Below are 19,712 nucleotides of genomic sequence, written 5' to 3'. Positions count from 1 at the left end.
CTGCTGAAGTACTGTCCCTTCGCCGGCTTCCCTCCAAAAGGCTACTTCGGAGTTCTTCAATAAATTCGGAAAACGAATCTTGGACGAGAAGAGAGCAAACCTCGATCAAACGATCAAGAACGGCACCGCAGACATTCTGGACAATTTGCTGATCGCTCAGAGAGAAGATCCAAGCTCTATAATTACTGATGATGTTCTCACCTCCCAGGCATTCATTTTTTATCTGGGAGGGGTCGACACGACGGTCGTTACTCTTGAAATGACAACTTTTTTCATGACGATCCATCCGGAAGTTCAGGATAAGGTCGTGGAGGAAATCGAGCAAGTCATGGGGGACCGGGACCATGTCGATTATGACGATGTCCAGAAGATGAAATACCTGGACGCCACCATCCAAGAGTCGTTGAGATTCTATCCCTTCTCGTTTTTCATAGACCGAATTTGCAACAGAGATACGACTGTTGCGGGAGTGCCGATAAAGACAGGAACCATCGTCGAAGTGCCGATTCGCTCTATGCACTTCGACCCGGAGCTCTTTCCAGAACCGGAGGAATTCATGCCGGAACGTTTCCTGAAAGGAACCTCGCAAGATGCAGCTGTCCAAGGAATCTTGACTTTCGGAGAAGGTCCCAAGAACTGCGTCGGAAGACGGCTAGCAACTATGAACGTGCAGGTTCTGTTGGCGAACATGCTGAGAAAAGTTAAACTTGAAGCTTGTGAGGCGACTCCGAAATCCCTTAAGCTCAAGGGAGGGATGAACTTTACGAACGTCTCCGAAGAGCCTTTAGTTCTGAGAGTGACTCCTCGGATAGGAGACTCCGATAGAAAGTCCTCCCTTCCGGACGTCTGACCGGAGCACCTACCCCTTTTGACACGCCAACATTTTTTACTCAACGCAGATCGTGCGAGCTTCGGGGAAACGAGCCCGACAAATCAGTGCGCCCATGTGTTGTACAGTCGGGGCAGGAATCTCCAACCAATAAAGTTTTTGAAAATTGAGAGACTGGAATTTTTCTCTGTTAGATATTCTGGAACCGGAAACAATTACGTCATGTTCAATCTATATTCGACAGATGGCTGCAAGTTCGCGCAGCTCTCCGAGCGCAGTGAGTCCGACGAACTATCCGAAGCCGTTCGGGTAGTGGAGTTCTCGACGCGTATTCCACGTCGCTCTGCCGCAGCGTTCCCCGTCGAAATTTTCCCGCAGTTAACACCGCGGAGCCTAGAAGCGTCAACCTTACACGGCTGTGTTTTGCCGCTCCTCGCAGATCTTCCTCGTTTGACAGCCGCTCTCGTGCTCCGCGGTCACCACCGACTGGAGCCGCTTTACGTTGAACCAAGTTGGCGGCGGTCGGCGCCGATGTTGTTTATTCTCTGCTTTCCTTCTCAGCTGCTAGAGCCGACGGCTCCGTCCGGCGAGCGAGCGTCTGTGTTTTGATCGCTGTCGTCGTAGCCGCTTTCAACTGAGGTTTTCGACGCGGTGCATGGGTTTATCCGCGCTGTAAAAACTCGAGCTTCCCGTGAGTTCCTAATGCTGACACATCCGCATCAAAAACAATACCAGGAGCTACGTTCGGACCTGGAGCATTGCAGAGACCACCTCTTGGATGGGACCACCTGAGACATCCGTCCGAGCTCGAGCAACGATCGTCCCAAAGCCATTAATTCCCATATATGTATCTCGGACGCTCATTTAGACCAGCTGGATGTCAAGACCGAATTATCATTTGCAGTGCCGACGACCCCGCTACCTGGGAGAGTAAAATGCATGATAGACAAAACCCTATAGATCGCTATCTATTGAACGTTTCTTCATCCATAACGAACCATGTGTGATCAAGGAAATACAGACGAGTCTACCCAGACTCGTGCTCTTGAAAATCCGAGCTCAATAATCGAAAGTCGAAGTTCAAATCCCCCTGCGCAGTAATAAATTACAGGTGAAATAATGATCCTATGTATGAGACTACTACGTCCCTCGGTGTGAACAAACTGACGTCAAGAAGTATCCTCTCAGTTTCCTGTATGTCTCCATAGGAAGACGGGGAACAAGGTCACAAAATGAGGGCCCTAGGATTACCTGAAACATCAGAACGCATTTCAGATTGCCCACAGATGGTCTTGATCGATAGCTTTCACTGTTCATTGCGAAAGCTGAAAGACCTATCAACGACGCAGCGGACGAGACTGCATTGAGAGACGTCTGAGTCCATACACGGCGCAATCGGCGAGTTTGGAGCGGTTCTTCGCGGAGATGTCTTCACGAGGGAATCACTCGACCTTTATGGTATAGGCTCTGCCGAAAGGGGTAAAATCGACCTACTGCAAGCTCGAGGTTCCGTCGGAGACTCATACAAAGAATACCCCAGTCTGTCTCCAGGTGGGGGATAGATGGCGAGTGGCTGTCCTTAGAAAAATGTTTATGGCTCCTATGAGTTTTGCAGCTCCTTCGAAACCGGGGCTCAAATCTGCGAATGCGGTTTTCTGAGATTTTCTGGGAAGGTTAGCCTCATCGATTGTCCGAGCGGCATAGTATCGTTTTCCCAGAGTCACCTCCCATCTCCCGTCGAACTCCCGTGGTTTCCGTGCCCAACATGCTCCTTCTGAAAAATCCGGAGCTCGCTGAGCGGGACCTCCAGAGCGAGCCCATGGCGTGGTATTTCTCATACCCGAATCAAAGTCATCTACTATCTACCTGAGTCCTCATCGGTGCCGCGCTGTCGATAGATCAAGCGCTTATCCAAGCGACGGATAGCTTCCGGAACTGGACATCTTTTGTTCCTCCGAAGAGATTCGGAGACACGCTCAGAGGGACTCGGGTGGTGCTCTGCATTGCCGCGAGATCCCTCCATCATCAGAGAAACATTCATGCAAGAGTCGGCTGAGTTGAGAACTCTAATTCGGCTCTCGAGAGGGAGAGCTCTCCCGTTATGCCCGAAAACTAGGTGATTCTCAATTCCAAGAGGTGTGAATTGAGGGGCTTGAAGCATCCGATTTCCGGATGTCCGGGTTCCGGCCTCGAATTCTTTGAGAGGTGATCACTTATTCTTCAGGGCCTGGAAATTCTCAAGCGACCGTTATCCTTCCCTTCTTCGAACAGTTTGCCCGACTCCTGCCATCGAGAAGTCCACTCACATCGGATAGTCCCGCAGATTTCAGCGACGTCCTCGTAGGAAGCGCAAGAGGCCGAAAATTGAAATAAATCTGTTCGCTTTTCAGTGATATCGACTGTCCGCGAGGGAATGCGTCGAGAACCCGGGCCGTGAGCCTAGCCGGTCGGAACTCCCCGGCCGTTTCTCAACGTGATTATTCACAACATTCCAAAGAGCGTATCGATTCATGGATAGATTCGAAGCTTGAGGACGGCGTCCGCTGCAGTCTTGGCTGACCAAGAGAATCCAGGGACACCTTCCTATGGCCAGTAGCTCACCCAGGGGGGTCCCAGGGGTGCATGGACCCGCCGAAATCTTCATCCGTAATGCTCAAGTATGCGAGCGGGTAGCCATTTTGGACCCTTGGACCCCCCCCACCCAATATCGGTTTCGCCCCCCCCCCCCGAAAAAATTGCTTGGTAGGCTCCTGCCTGTGGCCGCGTGCGTGGAGCATTCCCGTACCAACTGACGCCGAGGTTCTTCGTCATGTTTGTCAATCGCTGATGCCATAGTCATACTACTCACTCAATTTCCGTTTCCGTGTGCGGCAGTCGGAGTGAGTCATTTCTCGTGACGGAAAACGTGGAGGGCGACTCCCTGGTGACACAACCAGAGTCATCACCGAATCTTTATCGCCGATCCAGGTTGGACCGCTCCAGTTCGAACGCCGTGGGCGTTCGCGAGTGCTCTTTGACAGGGAGCACCCGCGAACGAATCATTCCTAGAAAAGTTTAGCTTCTTCGGAATCATGGTGCAAGATCGGGAGAGTGCTGCCTCAGGATCTCGCCGAGAATTTCTTGAAGTCCAAATGTTATTTGGAGCCTTAGCAGACTACAGTTGTCCGTCCCGTGCCGGCGAACTCACCCGACCAAGGGTGCGGAGAAAGAGCGAGGCTCCACTCCGTGCAACAGAAGCTCTTCCCATTCCGCTCTTCGCGACCTTCAAATTTCGTTGTAGAAACATCTTCTCCCAGAATCACATCCCCCCAGAGAACGCTGTGCTCAATTGTGGGCCGTAAGGCGCGCTTACTCAGGTGATTGTTCGTCGAGAAACAAAGTTAAGCAACGCTTGCAGCGATCGCGACAGCAGAAGAATCTCTCCCCGAAGTGATTCCTCTGATGGTTCCAGTGATCGCGTCGACTTGGCCACCACTAGTGGCGGGGAGAAGCACCGGTGTCCGATTACGAAACCGACGCCTCAAGAAATAGCAAATCCCAAATGACGTCTCACACCTGTTCTTTACTGAATTCCGCCTCTGCGATCTTGTACCTTGATCGCGTCGATCATCTGCCTCAGAACAACTTTCGGAAGAGGGGGTAGTGCAAGGAGAGTGACGACCCTGTCTACCACGACGTGCTCGCTGCGGAAACCACCGTTTCCGGAAAGGTTCCTTCATTGCTCTCTTGGTTCACTCACACAGCAGACGAGTGATCGAAGTCCCCTGTGAAGGGCGAAGCGCTGCCCTCAGCTCCGCCAATCATCGGAGCTTCGGAAGTCCGGATGGGCTGTGTGATTTCGCACGATCGCATCTATCTAATTCATCCGATTCATGGCGACCATGTGTGAATATGAAAGGTCGACTGTGACCTCCCTGGAGCGACAATGCTCGGGTGTGAATATAAAGCTGATAGGGATTACGAGGATCAGCACATTCGCTTGCGTCATCTGAACCAGGGGTTCATTGTTGGAAAAGCTCCACGCAGAGGCTTGCCACGAACGGATGAGAGCGCTACCCTAAAGATATGAAGAGCCTGAGCTTTCCGCAAATTCAAGCTCAGGAGTTCGCAAATCAGGGTCGCAGACTGTTCGACTCGATCTGATGGGGCAGTCTCGGCGCTATCGACAGCGTTCGTCGAATTCTATTCTCTTGTTCGGACGGCGTCGCTTCAGACAAATCGATCACCACGCAATGGAGCGCATCCACGGGCCCAGAAAGTGAACCAGAATTGAGAGGCAGCAGCGTGCAGCGTGTTCCTCGGTCGAGACTTCGCTTGAGTTTCCAAGGGAGCGGTTCTGGCTTTCCAGAAGAACGTATTCTGCGGCGTTTTCGCTCTTTTCTTTCGCGTTCCGGGTCGCTTCCGGTGCTACTTGTAACCCTCTCTTATGGCGATAGTTGTAGTGGTCGCCGCACTTTTCGGGAGTGACTGAGTGAGACTGGTTCTGTGTTTGTGTGTCGTTGTGGCTCGATTTTGGCTATCCGCGCGAAGCTTGCCGAGTTCTCGCCGTGTTTCCTGATACTCGTGGATCCGCGACGCACATCACGCCCCGTGCGCGGAGTCGAACAATTCTCCAGAGAGACTACGGACTCGGGATTCGCTCTGCGCCGCGCCGCAGGGGAGGCCGATGGCGTGAGCGCACCTTTGAAAAGTGACCAGAGTTCCATCGAGCCGAGTGCGTCGTTGAGCCCCGATATTCTCCCAGAATGAGCTGTTTCCCACTCGCGATTCTTCTACATCTGATAGTTCTCGGAGGTGATGACTCAGTGTCATTATGACGAATACGGGTAGAGTACGGGCGGGGAGATTGTAGTATCGGCGAAATACCTAGTTTTTGATCGAGCTATCTCGCAATGGAGCGTTGTGGAACATGGCGATTCTTGGAACGAGGGACTTGTTTCTTCGCACTGCGTATATCACCCCGATGGAATCGCGAGAGATTCGAGTGACTCACCCAGAAGCCCGTCGGAAAACTCCACTCGGTCAGTGAGCTCCGTCACTGACTGACTCGAATCCAAAAATCGTCGCAAAGTATTCGGTATTCGTACGACGTTTACTTCGAGACGATTCGATTCCGACGCCGATTCGGGGTCTCGATAGAGCGCGAAATCTGATCGTCAGGATCGCAAGCAAGCCCTCAGGGACCAGGCTCATGGAATTTTTTTTCGCGATGCCCACAGATGCTTGGGGAAGACCCTCGCTCTCGGTCGTCATCTCGGCCGGTCAGCCCCGAGACAAAAACTCCAGAGTTCGCGAGGTCGCGGTCGTCGTGCACGGTCTCACGGATTCAGAGAAAAGAGACGGAATTCTCTTCGTCTACGAGGATATGAGACGCACAAAGGAACTCGCTAGGCTGCCCCTGCGAGAATCCATCGCTGAAGAGAATCTCGGTTCGATCAAAGTTCCGACGGGCCTCAAATTTGATCCAGTAAGATATTTCTGATCTCGATTATCGATAGCAGGAACGGACCCCCTCATCAGCTGGAATTCTCTCCTTGCAGACCTGGTGGCGACCTGACAGCTTCCCGACGGGCAACATCACCTATTACAGCAATATTAGGGTTCTGAACAGAGTTGTCGTCGAAGGTTGCCTGAGAGTACAGCCGCGTTGGATGGAAGAGCTCCTGCCGGAGATTCGGAGGCTCGCGTTGTTCGACATGGCCATACCTTCCACCCACCAATCCGGTGCTTACAAAATATTCAAAGGTCAAAATATCGTAAACCGCTACCGGGACTGCCAGGAAGAAGACGTTTTCACGCAATTGCTCTACGGGATCCGAGCTCTAGACTTACGGCCGGCAGCAACAAAAAACGGTAATTGCTTCATCGCAGGGGCCAACTTCCGGGATGAGCTCCACAAAACGGCGTCGAATATTCGGCGTAGGGGGCGAGCGAAACCAATAATCTCATGCCATCGACCTTCGATTTCCCCTGCAGCGAGTTCCGCATACGAGGGATTCGACTACTGGATTTACCACCATCGTTTCCCCACGAAAAATAGCGTCAAGTCTATTCTCGAGGATGTCAGGAGTTTCTTGGACCTGTTCCCAAATGAGGTCGTTTTCGTGGATTTCCATGAGTTCCCCTCGGGCTTCAAGAACTCTTCATCCTTCAGGGGCCTGGAGAAACTTGTAGTTGAGGTTCTAGGTGGGTTTCTAAGGGAATTCCCCGTCCGTATCTTGTGTTCTCGTCCCGTCCTCGGACTCTATAAAGCTGCTCGCTTCTTGCAGGTCATCATATCTACACGAAGGACCGGACATATCCAGCGTTCGCTACGTTAGAAAATGTCGTCCAAGGAGGGAAACGGGCGATCGTGACCTTCGAACGGAACGATGATCTCAAGGATCGATACTACTCAGGAATTCGACACATCTGGGGCAACACGGACAAACTGGATAAGCTCAAGGTGCGCACTTTCTCCGCATGAAGTGGACAGCCAAGTCACTCCCAGAATGGCGAATACGTTTCGATCATCCTGGGGTCCGATCCCTGACATCAGATGCTCTTTTCGGGTCCGTCGACGACATCTGTGGGCCTTGGCATTGGAGTGTTGTCTCACAGAAACATCGATTTCCTCTCTCCAGCGGATAATCACGGATCGTCAGATCCAGTGGAAGCACCAGAGATGGTTCTTCAACGCAATGGCTCAGACAACGGCGCAGGGCGCGTGGTCCGTCATATCGGACAAGTATCGTGGGGGCGTCCGAGGCATTGCCCACCGAGACAACTTTGACATCTCGACCTGGTTCAGACACGACAGGGACGCACGGACTTACTCGAACTTCATCGCAGTAGACTACTTCCTGAGCACCGACATCGTCGATCTGTGTAAAGATATTAACTTAGAGAGAGCGCACACTTGATCGGAATGGCGAATTTGAAGCGACTCCGAGTGAATAAACTTCAGATCTCGTATTTATTCGACGGAGGCATCTCATCCTGTATGATGCTATGCGAGATATGGAGAAACTTCGCAGGGGAATATATCGGAAAAATGTTTCTATTGCAACTTCTGTCCAGCTTTCTCGAATAACGACTTGAAATCAGCTGGGACTCTTGGCTCCTTTGCCGTGCGGCATCACAAAAATGTAGGCTGGCAGCATCTCGTCGACGATTGAATCCAGATCCACAGGTGTGGTTTCCGGATCGAGTTGCAGATGAAGTTTCGGCAGAGCCACGTATCCAGCCACTAGCGGATAGAGGTTGTATTGCAAGAACTCTTTTTTCCCCGGCGGGATCCGGAGCGACAGCTGTGGAGAAATCAAGGCATCCAATGGAATGATGATTATCCACCGGAACTCCACTTGTTCGGAAAATCGTCTGATTGAGGATTCCGACAGCTAAGTACCTGTTTGCTGCCGGAGAACATGAAAGCCTCGGAAGAGTTCATCTGCAGGTTAATTTCCTGGATTCGGTCGCTTCGATTCAACAATGAATACTGCACCGGCAGAGGCGTGCGGACTCGCGCATGAGGTGGAGTTCGAAGGTTGAGCGATATCGGGCACGTCAAAACGATAGGAGATGGAAGAATGAAACGCCCTTCGTTCCAATGTTGGTAGGTCTCCCTTGAAACGGTCAAGAACAATGAGGAGGGGAAGCTCGTCCAAGAAACATGTGGCGGATTCTTCCTTATTTCCCACTCACGACGTGATTGCTCATAGCAGGATAGGCACTCAGGCCTCCACACACCTTTTCCATTTGTAACGGAAAACTCCGAGTGAGGTAACTTCGGTTTCCGTCGGGTTGTCCGCTTGCAGGAAATAGCAATCTCGCGCTGTTTCTCCTTTCAGGAGCTGGACTCCTAAAACTTGAGAGGAGCCTGGAAGGGAATCGACGTGGTTCGCTGGGTTCGGATCATATTCGAGAACTCCGTACCCTCGCTGAGGAGGGCGATTCCTGCTCAAGGTCAGAGTTCCGACAAGGCTCGTCACATGACTGCCGGTACTCACAGTTTCCAATGGACTTGACGTTCGAACCCAACTCTACGGCACACTCCCCAAGTTCTAGACCATGTCCACATTCGGAACGGCTAGAAATATCCACCGCCAGGATGAATGGTTCGCCCGCGCGGATCTTACTGATCGGCTCGAACTGGAATCGAAGCGATGAATGTCATTTACCTCTCCCGGGGAGCTGCCCAGCCCGCAAACTCAGGCTCCGACCCGGAATAGGAACTCTGGAAACGCATCCGTCCCACGCTTACTTTTCTACTCAGGAGGAAGCCTCCCAAATCGAAGGCTCTCTCCACGCTCAGTTTCATGACGTCGTGTCGGTGACACTTGCACAGGACGTTCTTTCCTTCGGATTCTACATTTAGAGAGGTTTCATAGTAAATCGTCAAGTCGACGTCTTTCGTTCCGACCTCCGTCGAGCGGACCAAGACGCTGACGGATTGACTAGAGCCCGACCGGATCGGGGGAATGTCTACGGTGAGAGACGGCCGATCCGCTGCGAGATTCGGATCGAGAGTGAAGTTTGTTCCCGCTGATGTCGTGGTTATAGTCGCCTGGACGTTGCCGATGTCTCCGGACTCATTGTTGGTCAATTCAATTTTCAGCGGTAGCAGTTCCTCGCAGAGCGCGGGGCCTTCTAGAGACCATTTCAGGCTCATGCGAGCGGGGCGATGCGCGATGCTGCGGGGAAAAAAGTTCCTCTCGGTGAGTTCTGCAGGAAGATCCCTCTCCTGGATATACGGAGCTGATCTGACGACGACACGCGTTCGAAAACTCACGTGGCAGAGAGCCGATGAGGCAACTCCATGAAGCTCGATTCCCGTTCGGTCTTCTTCTGAGGGATCGGATCCCAAGCCAGTTTGAAGAACTGTGTACCTAAGGACGCTGCCGACCATTTCAACATCACCAGCGGCTTCGGGGCCGTTCCCGACCAGTTTTGATTGCCTAAAATCATTGAGACGCCGACGACCTGCGAGAAATGGATAATCATAGTCAGGGCTGGGAAGTTGACGCGATCGCGCCAAAAGCCGTGAATTTTCACGGTATTTTCAGGCGATCCTCCATAGGAAGTCAATGGGGGGTGAAAATTGCCGTGAATTTTCGGGAAAAATGCCGTGAATTATTCCCAGCCTTAATCATAGTCATAAGTGCTCATATTGAAGCATAATCCGATATTTCTCAGAGCGAGCCTCCTCCCGGGTCGGAGCCCTCGAGGAATTTCGTGCAAGGTCTTACCTTGATCTGACCTCCGACATGCTGTTGATTAGCCGGGAAAGTGAAGTTGAATGTGTGCGTCCTGCCCGCGACTAGTCCCAGAACTCTGGGATCTGTCACAGCGCACTGACTGTCGTACACCTGCGAGGGAAGTTTATCGGTGACAAGCCCAGCATCGAATCGCGCTTCTCCATCGCTGAACTCTTCAGATCGACTTACATTGTGGTTGAAATGCACGCTAAAGTTGGAGACGAAATTGATATCCAGGTTCAATTCTGATCGAACGTACACGAGGAGCTGGATAGTTTCGTCCGAGGAGTACGTCGGAGACTTGAAATACGCTTTGCAATGTATGCAGGAGCGTAGCTGGGAAGGAAAAGAGATGGATTCGATGCGACTTGCCCGCACGGGAGTCCCTCGAGAAATTGTACGGAATTGATTCGTATAGGATACCTGATCGATTGACTAATTGTTCGAATATCTTCTCGAATCTTTACCTTGTCCATATCGAGAACGACCGGGCAATCAGGTTTCAGGGCCGTCTGCAATTTGTCGGTCCACAGAGAACTCTTGTCTTCTAAGTCGGCGAAGGGCTTCGTCGGAATCTGGCCGTCGAGAATCCGCGCAACATCGTTCAGGAGAGAATCCCGGAGTTCACGGGAACAATCAGTCCCTGGAAAGGATCGTCGTGAGATGAATAACGGGATACCTAGAATTTTTCAGGGGCTCCGCAGGAATCCTCGTCTCAGGAGTTCCAAGATACATTGCGTAAGACGGTGACTCACACGCGGACATGTACTCGATAGCCAAGGTGAGATAATGCACCGGATTAGCCGCTAGGTAAGCCGCCCGGAGAGCCGTCGCTAAGATTTCTGTCAGGAGGGATGGCCAGCGTTCCTGCCGATAGTCCAGTAGAACATGCATCAGGATAGACAGTGCCTTGTCATGTTCTGAGTTCGCGATGTATTCTTCGGCCAACAGAACCACTGCAAAAATAACGATCGGCTCGTGAGGTTCGCGCTTCCGCCAACATGATTCCGTCCTCGATTCCGGAATAACATTATCCGGTGGAGGCGAGCGCGATCGCGACGGCACTCACTCTGGCGACGCTTGTGCCTCGGTCCTCTGTATTTTTTGAACTGGGACACCGCACCACTCAAGAGGGGGATGATGATGTTCTGCATAAAGGAAAACTCTGTTAGGTCCTGGGGTGAGATGAGATACAAAGGGAAAAAGAACGCGTGTTGTCTACTCGATGACCCGGTAGGAAGTGAAGTCGTCGCAACGATATTTATCGTAAAGATAAATATTCAAACTCGGCGCGCTCTGACCGACAGGCGCCACTAGGTCCCAGCAAACTCCATCAGGTTTTAAGAACCTTATATTTGGCTCGGCAACTCCAGAGACTTCGATTTCGCTTAGTGAACCTACAGACTGATTGGTGTGTTTCTCGTGATACTGCAACGCTTTGATTGCGATTTCCTCCAATTGTGGGTCCGGAGCTTCTCCCTTAGCGACAGCCGCCCGCCACGGCCTTTGTCCGTAATATGGTACGCTTCCTGCATCGATGAGGGGATCGGGTTCCGGGATGTCTGGGGCGTCCTGCCGTCGGGAGAATAATGTCACTGACCGAGTTCGATTCCACCGAATGATTGACGAAGCAGCATCCCGAAGGAGGGCGACTCGGAAGGGAAAAACTCGCCTGGCAAAGCTGCTGAGCCGCTTTTTTCCGGAGAAGTGCATGCTGAGCGGCCGACAAGTAGTAGAAACCGGGATGTTGCGTTTGAATTGGCACCAGGCCCCGTCGAACAGCGAGGTCGAATAGGTCCCCGAAGAGAGAATTCTGCCTGCCTGGGAAAAAATCGGTCAGTCAGTCCGAAGGTAGCGTGTGAAGGAATCACCAAGGGAAAATATCGGTCTCGAGGCTCAAGAGTTTCTTATGTGATCCTAACACGCAAAGAGATTGAGACTGACTCAGCCATGCGTAGTGTTCGAAAGCGAGTGCGGCAGGTCCGACCGAGGTCTTGAAGTTCTCAATGTGACGCCGAAGCTGATGGATAGCATCGAGGGGCGAGTTCTGCTCAAATAGGAGCTGGCATATCTGGAAAAACGCAATCGATGCTATGAGCATCGTATGAAGAAGCTCCCTACGCAACTCCTGGAGTTCTCTATCAAACGAGACTGACCTTGTAATTAATTATTCCCGCGACCGTTTTCACTTCAAGTAAATTCGGATCGGTCGCCCGAAGCTCGGCGAGGAAGGTATATGCCTGTTTATAGTGCCTGAAGGAGAAGCAGATTGAGTGTCTCTACATAGAGCTCCTCAAGTCGACTTTCCCACGGGGAACGAGATCGGGCAGCGTAGCTTTCGATTCGTGCTCCATGGATCTGTACACCTCGTCTCGGAAACTCCCAACTGATTTCGGAGAACTCACTTTCCCGCCGCAGTTAGATCTTGTTTTAATTCCTGGAAGGTTCCCATCTTGAAATGATGCCTGATGAAAAGTAACTGATGCGAGCCTTTGGTCAACAGTTGGTTCTGAGCCGAGAGTCTCCTGTACTCTCCCGAGTAGTAAGATTTCGCCATATCCATTATAGCTGTCTCGAGCCTGAAATGATCGCTTGCTTAGAGTTACCGTTCGGATACCAATCATCTACGCAGCATGATGAGACAGCGCAGATCTTTTGAACGCTCGTCATTCAGTCAGTGCCCACAAACCTCATGACGAAGCCAAGGAGATGTTCGGTGTATTGAAGAACGAAGAGGGATTTCAGCGGTATCTCGCAGGCCTGAGTCAAATCATGAGCTCTCTCTGCAGCCAGTTTGTTGTCGTTCACCGGCGAGCTGGCCCTTCGCTGGACCAAAACTAGACATAATCTGCTGTCTCTGGAATATAGATATCATTCTTATTATCGGTTGCTCTCCGAGTTCATGTGAATATTTTCGAGCTCCCGCACTCATACTCGGTTCAGAACGAGGATCCACTCTGTCAGACGAACCTGCCGGAAAGATTCTTCTTGAACTGCAAGAGCTCCCGGGCGCACTGATCCTTGAGCGTTGTGAAATCACCTTCATCCCAGTCAAGATCGAAGAAATACACCCCGACGGCAGGAATAAGCTTCGTGTGCTTGTGGAGCCAGTTCGATTTGAGAATTCCTCGCTCTACGTAGGCTTCATAAGATGTCCGCTAGAGAAAAATTCAATTGGATTTCAATGATGTCCCGGAGAGGATACGAAGTCTCACTGAACCAAGCTAGGGGATGAGCTCGTGGGTGGGTGTGGGTACTCACCTTTGTCTTCGCTTGAGGGAAAACGTGGCTCAAGTCGTAGTTGGTGAATCGCAGGAACTCGCGCTCAGAGCCCCGCGATTCAGTAAAAGCTTCCCATACTGTCTGATGTTCTGGTTTACCGAGATCCAGACCGCAGAAAGCCACATTCGCACGGGGTCGAGTCGTCAGCTCCACAGGAACACTCCCGACGTCCATCGCTGGCCGCGGTTGGAGCTACCCCTGAATCAGAGAGGGAGCCTTCCCTCCGGGAACGTCTCGTCCGAAATTTACGATGGGAGCCGCTGCTGCCCCAGGAATGAAGTCACAGTGAACCGTGATGAGGAGATCCTACTCTCGAAGAAGCAGGAATTACACAGGGATAAGTCACATAACTCGCCGAAAATCGGGGAAAAATGGAAAGGCAACGAGTTTCCCGGGAACTGAGAGCAAGGACAACCTTGAAGAACTCCCTCTTCCACAATAATTGGAACTTTCTGCGATGCGATTCCTATGCGCACGAGAGAACATCAGGCTTCTAACTTTGTTGTCGAGCAGAGAACCGAGATACCTGTTCTGTTTTGCAGTCTCAGAATTTTATCGCGACGCTGTCATAAATCTCCCCAGAGAGCCGGCCGACTTCTCATCTGTCAGACAGATTCGGAGAGCCGGGACAGCTGGATGGATCCTCGAGCTCTAGTGTTTGTAAACAGAAAGCCTTCGTTGCCGTCTGCTAATTTGGGCGGTAAAATATGTCGTGGCTTCGCCTAAACGTGCGCACGGTAGCGTACGGTCGTACGTATGGCTCTATGGGATATGTGAGAAGATATACGGCGTGGTCACGCGCCGCCAGAACTTAGTCTGTCGATGGGGAAAAGGGACGTCGATCTCGATGATCCTGTACTGAAAATAAGAGTGAAAGCGGGCGGGCTACGAACCGTAATCCTGATCGAATGCGGTGCCCAAGTCCTAACCTGAACACCGGATCAGAGATCACCCGATTCGTCCCTTCAGTGCCGGGACTCCGTAGCTTTCCAGAGCTAACCGAAAGAGCTTATTGCTAAATCAGGGGAGTTGGCACACCGTGAGAGAAAAATACATTCGGTGTGCCTAATAGTCAGTAGTGAGCAAGGAGCTCCCCATCTCCGAGGGGTGAGGAAAGGCCGACAGCTCCTTCCGAAAGTTATTTTTCGTCGAAAAACATGTTGATATGGAGGGTGTCCAGTACCTCGGATACTGGTCGGACGGAAGCTGGAATGAACTATGATCTCGAAACAAAAGGGGAAGGGGAAGGGCACGAACTTTTCTGACCTTATTGCTAGTGTTCTTGAAATCTGAGGGAGCCTACGAGATTTGAAAGGGGAAACTTGGTTAGAGATACATGCTCGGAGAAATGCGAAGAAAGAAACGAGACGCAAACAGGAATAGAGCTGATCGGATTGTGGCTTCCGCCCTGATCAGGCCAGCCGATGAGCCGACATAATTTTCCACTCCCCAACCTTCTTATGAGGCGGAATCTCTGCACGTTCGTGACTCGTGAGAGCCCCATCGACCGAGGGAGACGGTGTCCATCGATTGAAGAATTTATTTACAATTTTTGTACATGTACTTGGAATGAGGGAGGTTTTTATCAGAACATGATCTGATGATTCCCTCAATTTCTTACGCCCTCGTGACAGGCATTGATCTGACCCGCCTTGTGAGCTAACTAAGCATTGTTCACTCCAGAGGGCATCATTCGCAACGCGAACCGCAAGAGATTTCTAGTACTGCAAAGACACTGGTTTACTGAGAGCTGCGTTAGAGTAGGCTATCGAGTTGCCGGCGTGAACGAAGCCGCTCTCTGTGTCAACTTGTTGTCCGGAACCGTTCACTGTCACGATACATTTCCACTGTTGAGCATAGTTCGATTTCCACAATCGAACGTATCCATCATTGCCGGAGGTGGCGAGAACCGTCCCGAAAATATTCCACGAGATTCTCCAGACATGATTGTTATGTTCACTGAACTCGCCAATCATCCTGAAAAGAATCGAGGTTTTCTAGTCGCTACTCATAAATCGAAAACTAAAATTTTCTGCTTGCTAAAGAATCGATTTTCTGATCATTCGGAACCACATGACCCATGAATGAGTGATCCACGCCGATGTTCGAATCGACGTCAAAGTCGATTTCGGTGCTTACGAATTAAGTTGCCGAAAAAAACAAAGTGCTCGGTAGGATTGGTTGTCGACGGTTGGACGTCATCAGCTGTCTGTCGGCGAAGAAGCTCGACTGAGGCACCCAACCCTCGGAGTTTTCGATGTCCTCTCGAGAAAGCGAGCAGGGAGGAGGAGATACGCTGGGACGTGATCCACCCAGCTCGTTGGAGAGTCCCGGGAAAGATCTCTCCGACCCGGGACGCTCTTGTGTGTCTTCCCATGATGATGTTCCCCCGGATCCAGATCCCCCGAGGGTCCGATTGATAGCCAAAGACGTACGCGGCGTGGTCAAATGGTACTGCCATGCCTCTGTTTCCCAGTGCCGCGCCGTTGCGATCCCCGGTCTTCCCGGGAAGTCGTTCCGTGGTTACGTCCCCATCGAGTATTATCAAAATATTTGAGGATAACCCAAATTTTATCCCGCAGGTTCAACGCCGACAGGCATTTCGGCTTTGTGGTTCGCAACGACAACCATAAAGAGGTCTTCGTGCACCAGAAATCAATCGTGATGGCGGAAGGCGAGACACCCTTCCTAGCTAACGACAGCCATGTACAGTTCGAAATCTGGACTTTGCCCTGTGGGAGATACGACGCGAGAAACGTGCGTACAATCCACGGGACTCCGATTTCATATGCCCATAGAGAATGCGCATCGGAAGCCTCGTACGCGAGCAAAGCGTGCACGCCCGTGACCTGCTGCCATTTTAGTGAGTGCTCTCGCCTTGAAACCTATGAAAGTCGATCTCTGTTACGGTCAATCCGCTGAATGACTCAATAGGCTGAACTGAGAGGGCTCTTCATTCAGGGCTCTCCATTCAAGGTGCTTGTCCAACATGTGGTCGCCCGTATGGAACGAACCGCGACCGCATCAGATGTGGATCATACGGTGAAGACAAGCTACGAGCTCCCTACTTCTCCGGCTTCGATCGGCTTCATTGAAATGCTCCCTCGAGAGAAGGATTCAATAAATTTTTGTAAAAAAACCTCGATGCTTCTATGTTTGCCGGCTTTCTCTGACATATCCGAGAACTAATCGACGGGCCGTGCGGAACAGGGTTAGCGCACACGATCCCAAATCTCGGGACCAAATCATAAGTATCACCCCGGAGTACAACTCACCTCGTTTCCATCTGACCACTGCTGCTCCTCGTCACGGAAATGAGTTTGACGTCCTTGGACGCAATACCCACAAGATCGAAGCTCCGACCCATATTAGGCGCGAATGCCATATCGTGCACGGGATCCGTGACGCATACTGAATCGAGACGAGTCCAGGTTCTGGTTCCTTCATTGTATTCGTAAAAATGGACCTGGAAGCCGATGGACGATGATTATTATAATTATCATTCGATAGGCCGAGTAAAAACACCAGCCGTGGGGATCGAAGCCGTGGCTTGGACAGGAGAGTCTGAAACAGAAAATGAACAGACCTTCGCCGACGAGTTGTTGGTCGTGTCATCGCTACCGATCGCGAGGAGCGGGGGATTCGCATTCGAGTGCCATGTGAGACAACTGAGAGGCATCTTGCAGTCAATGTCACCCTGGAGAGGCCATGTCGACAGATTCATGACATCGGGAGCCTCATAGATCCGGACTCGAGCTAGATGTAACGGATGCGAGCTGTTATTGTCTTCCTGCTAGGACCGGAGCTTTGGAGCTACCCTTATTCTCGGGAGAAGGAGATTGATCGCTACTCACAGTCCTCGGAACAGGTTGCCAGCTGCAAGCCGAGATGTTTCGGGGCGAATTTGATGTCTTTAAGAGTTGCCTGGGCGCAGACAATGTTCGCCTTCCGCGACCATTTACCGTTCGGGGACTCCTCCCAAATAGCCGCTGTCCTATCGTGGGAGCACGTCGCAACGACCTGGAATTCGAGTCGACTTGGGATGAATCGAAATGAGCGCTTGGACCCGCTCCACCGCCGAAGCTGGAGCTCCATTTAGTCGTCGTCATTATGGGCGCATTTCCGTGCTGGAATCTTGAATACTCAGGTGACGGGAAGAGGTACCTACTGAGGCGCCGCATCGATCGAATACGCTCCGACAGGTCTGCCCAGCTTGAATCATCCCCGCTCAGCAGAGCCTAATCTATCTTAGCGCCGATTTCTCACGCTGATTCGAATCGATGGGGACACCAAATCCGCCATCGATGGACCGCAATATAGAGAGTGATGTGTTTTGGCAAATTGAATTTTGCATCGGACGGGATGCATCTTCACGAGTTTCCTAGAATTCTCTGGACTGGAAGCGTACGCCTCGTTTTACGCCAGATCCAGAACCATGGACTCTGGCAAGCCGTTGAGAATGCATTCTATTCAAAAAGCCAATACCGAACCTATGAGCGAAAGCTTGACAGCATCGTGTACTGACCTGCCCGAACTCAGGATGAGCCCAAGTGACTTTCCAGACACTGCCTGAGTGTGTTTTGAAGATAGCGCTGCATCGCCAGTTACCATCGGCTTGCAGATCGAAGATTTTCACATTTTGGTCTGACGAGCAGGTAGCGAGCCGCCTACCGTAAAAATCGAAAGCAACGTCGTGGATGAGATCCGCGTGATCGGCATCGATCGGAGTGACGAGCACCATGATTCTTGGTTGCGGTGAGAAAAACTTGTCAAGAATTCAAAAAGCTGAACGAGACTAGCAAGAGGGGCTCGTGTTCCTAGAGAGCGCCGACTATTCCGCCGCCGATACACAGAGAACGGTGGTGGTGTCGGCTGCTGTACCCAGTACTCAGCAGTCAGCAGCTCTCCCGGTGTGTTGTTCTCGTCGGGTTGTGTGTGCGCTCTGTGCGCCAGTGATCGCGAGTGTTTACACACAGACCAACCGGGGAAACTTGGAAGAGAGAAGGAAGAAGGCGCCAAATTCAAACGACATGCTTGGTCCTCCACGACCAACGACTTGGAATGAGAAGAATTCTCGCGTTTACTCCGTGAGACGTTGCCGTGTTTCTTCTGGCGATGGGAAGTCTTTTTTGTCAACAACAAGTCAGCACAAGTCTCTCCGAGTACGCCATGGGAGCTGACGACGGGTTTAGTGGGGGTCGAGAGTCGAGACCGCGAGATACCGAGTGAGGGACGATTTCTATAGCGCGGCTTGTGAGCAAGCGCATCATTCCACGGCGACCCCTATTGATACGGAGGGGAAGTGTCATGACGGGTGGAATCTCCGGCCGAATCTTCATGGAAGCGCGAACCGAGATCTGAAGTGAAAGCCCCTCCGACAAAGACCGCGGAGCGTAAAGTCCGGAGCGAACGGAGTCAAGAATACTCTCCCGTGCCTGCTTTCTTCGAATCTCCACATGGTCTCCATGCAAGCTCTCCGGCTCGAGATTGGTGTTTTTTTCGAGCGTATGTCCTTCGAACTACACGGGGAGGGAGGATTCTCAAAATTTGCAGAGCCTGGAGAGGTCAAGGGTCCACTCTCTTGACTCGATCACAAAGCGTTGAGCGCGTCCAGGACTCGTGTAGATTCTCACCCCCAGAAATACACTCCGAGAACGCGTTCCCGGTCGAAGACAGATCTGGCACGGGAACTGTCGCCCTATCGGTCATGCAATGATGATAATAATCAGGCCTCCCTTTACAGTCTGTCTCCCGCAGCGTCCTGGACTGTTCCAACTGTGGTCCGCAGCATTGTTGACGGCGACGAGGACCAGGACCGCTAGTCTCAAGAGGAGACTCCGCGTCATCTCGCGCCAGTATCCCGCTGTCTCGTTATCTTCACCCTGGAAAAAGGCAAGAAAACCTTTCCTTCGAGTCCTTCAAAGCTTTCTCCTTGAAGTCGTAGAAAAAAAACGGCATAATCGTCGAAAATTGGGCTGGGGTGCCCTAGCGAGACCGACCCGGCCTTTTTAAATTTATAATAGAAAATCCGGCATAAGACGTCAGTGACGCCCCTGAACCTGGTTCCCCAACGCCAGGTTCGCCGGCTACTGGGCTTGATTACCGGTATTGTTGTGTCTCTTAAAGACATTGAAGCTCATGTAGAGGAGATATTTTTATACCCCAGCCAAACACCGGGGCGATGAATCCCGGCGAGGGAAAACTTTTCACATGAAGTTCTCAGGAGATTCCTGAAGTCGCAGCGACGCTACTCTCCTCGAAGCTGGAGCGATGATCGATGATGCTATCCACAACTACACGGCGGTATGTAAAGACCACTGAGGCTCTGAACTAGCTCCTCCTCAGGCACTTCCGACCTCGGCTTG

At 51.6% G+C, this 19,712-nt stretch overlaps 4 protein-coding genes across 4 annotated transcripts in view; 2 read left to right on the top strand and 2 right to left on the bottom strand.

Annotated features, from left to right (window-relative positions):
• Window positions 1-850, top strand: part of LOC108864794 (cytochrome P450 3A29) — a 2,971-nt gene extending 2,121 nt beyond the window's left edge. The window contains 2 exon segments of the mRNA XM_029112590.1: window positions 10-42; window positions 44-850. Of these exon segments, the coding sequence (XP_028968423.1) occupies window positions 10-42; window positions 44-850 (840 nt within the window).
• A 5,188-nt stretch (window positions 851-6,038) lies between these two features.
• On the top strand, window positions 6,039-7,731 carry LOC100897356 (uncharacterized). Its single transcript, XM_018641015.1, has 5 exons — window positions 6,039-6,296; window positions 6,370-6,682; window positions 6,806-7,015; window positions 7,099-7,274; window positions 7,453-7,731. The coding sequence occupies exons 1-5, from the start codon at window positions 6,039-6,041 to the stop codon at window positions 7,729-7,731; spliced, it is 1,236 nt and encodes a 411-aa protein (XP_018496531.1).
• Window positions 7,732-7,911: 180 nt separating this feature from the next.
• gry (trafficking protein particle complex subunit 11 gry) lies at window positions 7,912-14,403 on the bottom strand. Its single transcript, XM_029112589.1, has 20 exons — window positions 14,386-14,403; window positions 13,327-13,539; window positions 13,036-13,223; window positions 12,755-12,922; window positions 12,471-12,644; window positions 12,222-12,318; window positions 12,010-12,136; window positions 11,734-11,886; window positions 11,467-11,660; window positions 11,135-11,213; window positions 10,821-11,021; window positions 10,533-10,708; window positions 10,255-10,401; window positions 10,057-10,176; window positions 9,600-9,790; window positions 9,066-9,501; window positions 8,818-8,953; window positions 8,558-8,711; window positions 8,217-8,433; window positions 7,912-8,118 (listed from the first exon to the last, which is right to left on the bottom strand). Exons 1-20 carry the CDS (start codon window positions 14,401-14,403, stop codon window positions 7,912-7,914), a joined length of 3,396 nt encoding a protein of 1,131 aa, XP_028968422.1.
• Window positions 14,404-15,030: 627 nt separating this feature from the next.
• On the bottom strand, window positions 15,031-18,192 carry Nup44A (nuclear pore complex protein Nup44A). The gene is made up of 5 exons (XM_003747369.3): window positions 17,873-18,192; window positions 17,202-17,367; window positions 16,934-17,103; window positions 16,623-16,813; window positions 15,031-15,324 (listed from the first exon to the last, which is right to left on the bottom strand). The coding sequence occupies exons 1-5, from the start codon at window positions 18,086-18,088 to the stop codon at window positions 15,066-15,068; spliced, it is 1,002 nt and encodes a 333-aa protein (XP_003747417.1). The 5' UTR covers window positions 18,089-18,192; the 3' UTR covers window positions 15,031-15,065.
• Window positions 18,193-19,712: the final 1,520 nt, after the last annotated feature.

The sequence above is a fragment of the Galendromus occidentalis genome, unplaced genomic scaffold, assembly GCF_000255335.2.
Source record: "Galendromus occidentalis unplaced genomic scaffold, Mocc_1.1 scf7180000077517, whole genome shotgun sequence".
Classification (NCBI taxonomy): domain Eukaryota; kingdom Metazoa; phylum Arthropoda; class Arachnida; order Mesostigmata; family Phytoseiidae; genus Galendromus; species Galendromus occidentalis.
The sequence above is the reverse complement of the archived record's forward strand: the minus strand, read 5'-3'. Positions and strand labels throughout refer to the sequence as shown.

Bases quoted from the DNA above. Each gene is read 5' to 3' on its own strand.
- LOC100897356 (XM_018641015.1), top strand. From the start codon at position 6,039: ATGCCCACAGATGCTTGGGGAAGACCCTCGCTCTCGGTCGTCATCTCG. The intron at 6,683-6,805 runs GTAATTGCTTCA...TTTCCCCTGCAG, and splicing joins GCCGGCAGCAACAAAAAACG to CGAGTTCCGCATACGAGGGA. The intron at 7,016-7,098 runs GTGGGTTTCTAA...CGCTTCTTGCAG, and splicing joins ACTTGTAGTTGAGGTTCTAG to GTCATCATATCTACACGAAG.
- gry (XM_029112589.1), bottom strand. The intron at 12,137-12,221 runs GTCAGTCTCGTT...GCGTTTTTCCAG, and splicing joins CGGGAATAATTAATTACAAG to ATATGCCAGCTCCTATTTGA. The intron at 11,887-12,009 runs GTCAGTCTCAAT...ATTTTTTCCCAG, and splicing joins CGAACACTACGCATGGCTGA to GCAGGCAGAATTCTCTCTTC.
- Nup44A (XM_003747369.3), bottom strand. From the start codon at position 18,088: ATGGTGCTCGTCACTCCGATCGATGCCGATCACGCGGATCTCATCCAC. The intron at 17,368-17,872 runs GTCAGTACACGA...CTCGAATTCCAG, and splicing joins CTCATCCTGAGTTCGGGCAG to GTCGTTGCGACGTGCTCCCA. The intron at 15,325-16,622 runs GTGAGTTGTACT...GATTCTTTTCAG, and splicing joins AGTGGTCAGATGGAAACGAG to GATGATTGGCGAGTTCAGTG.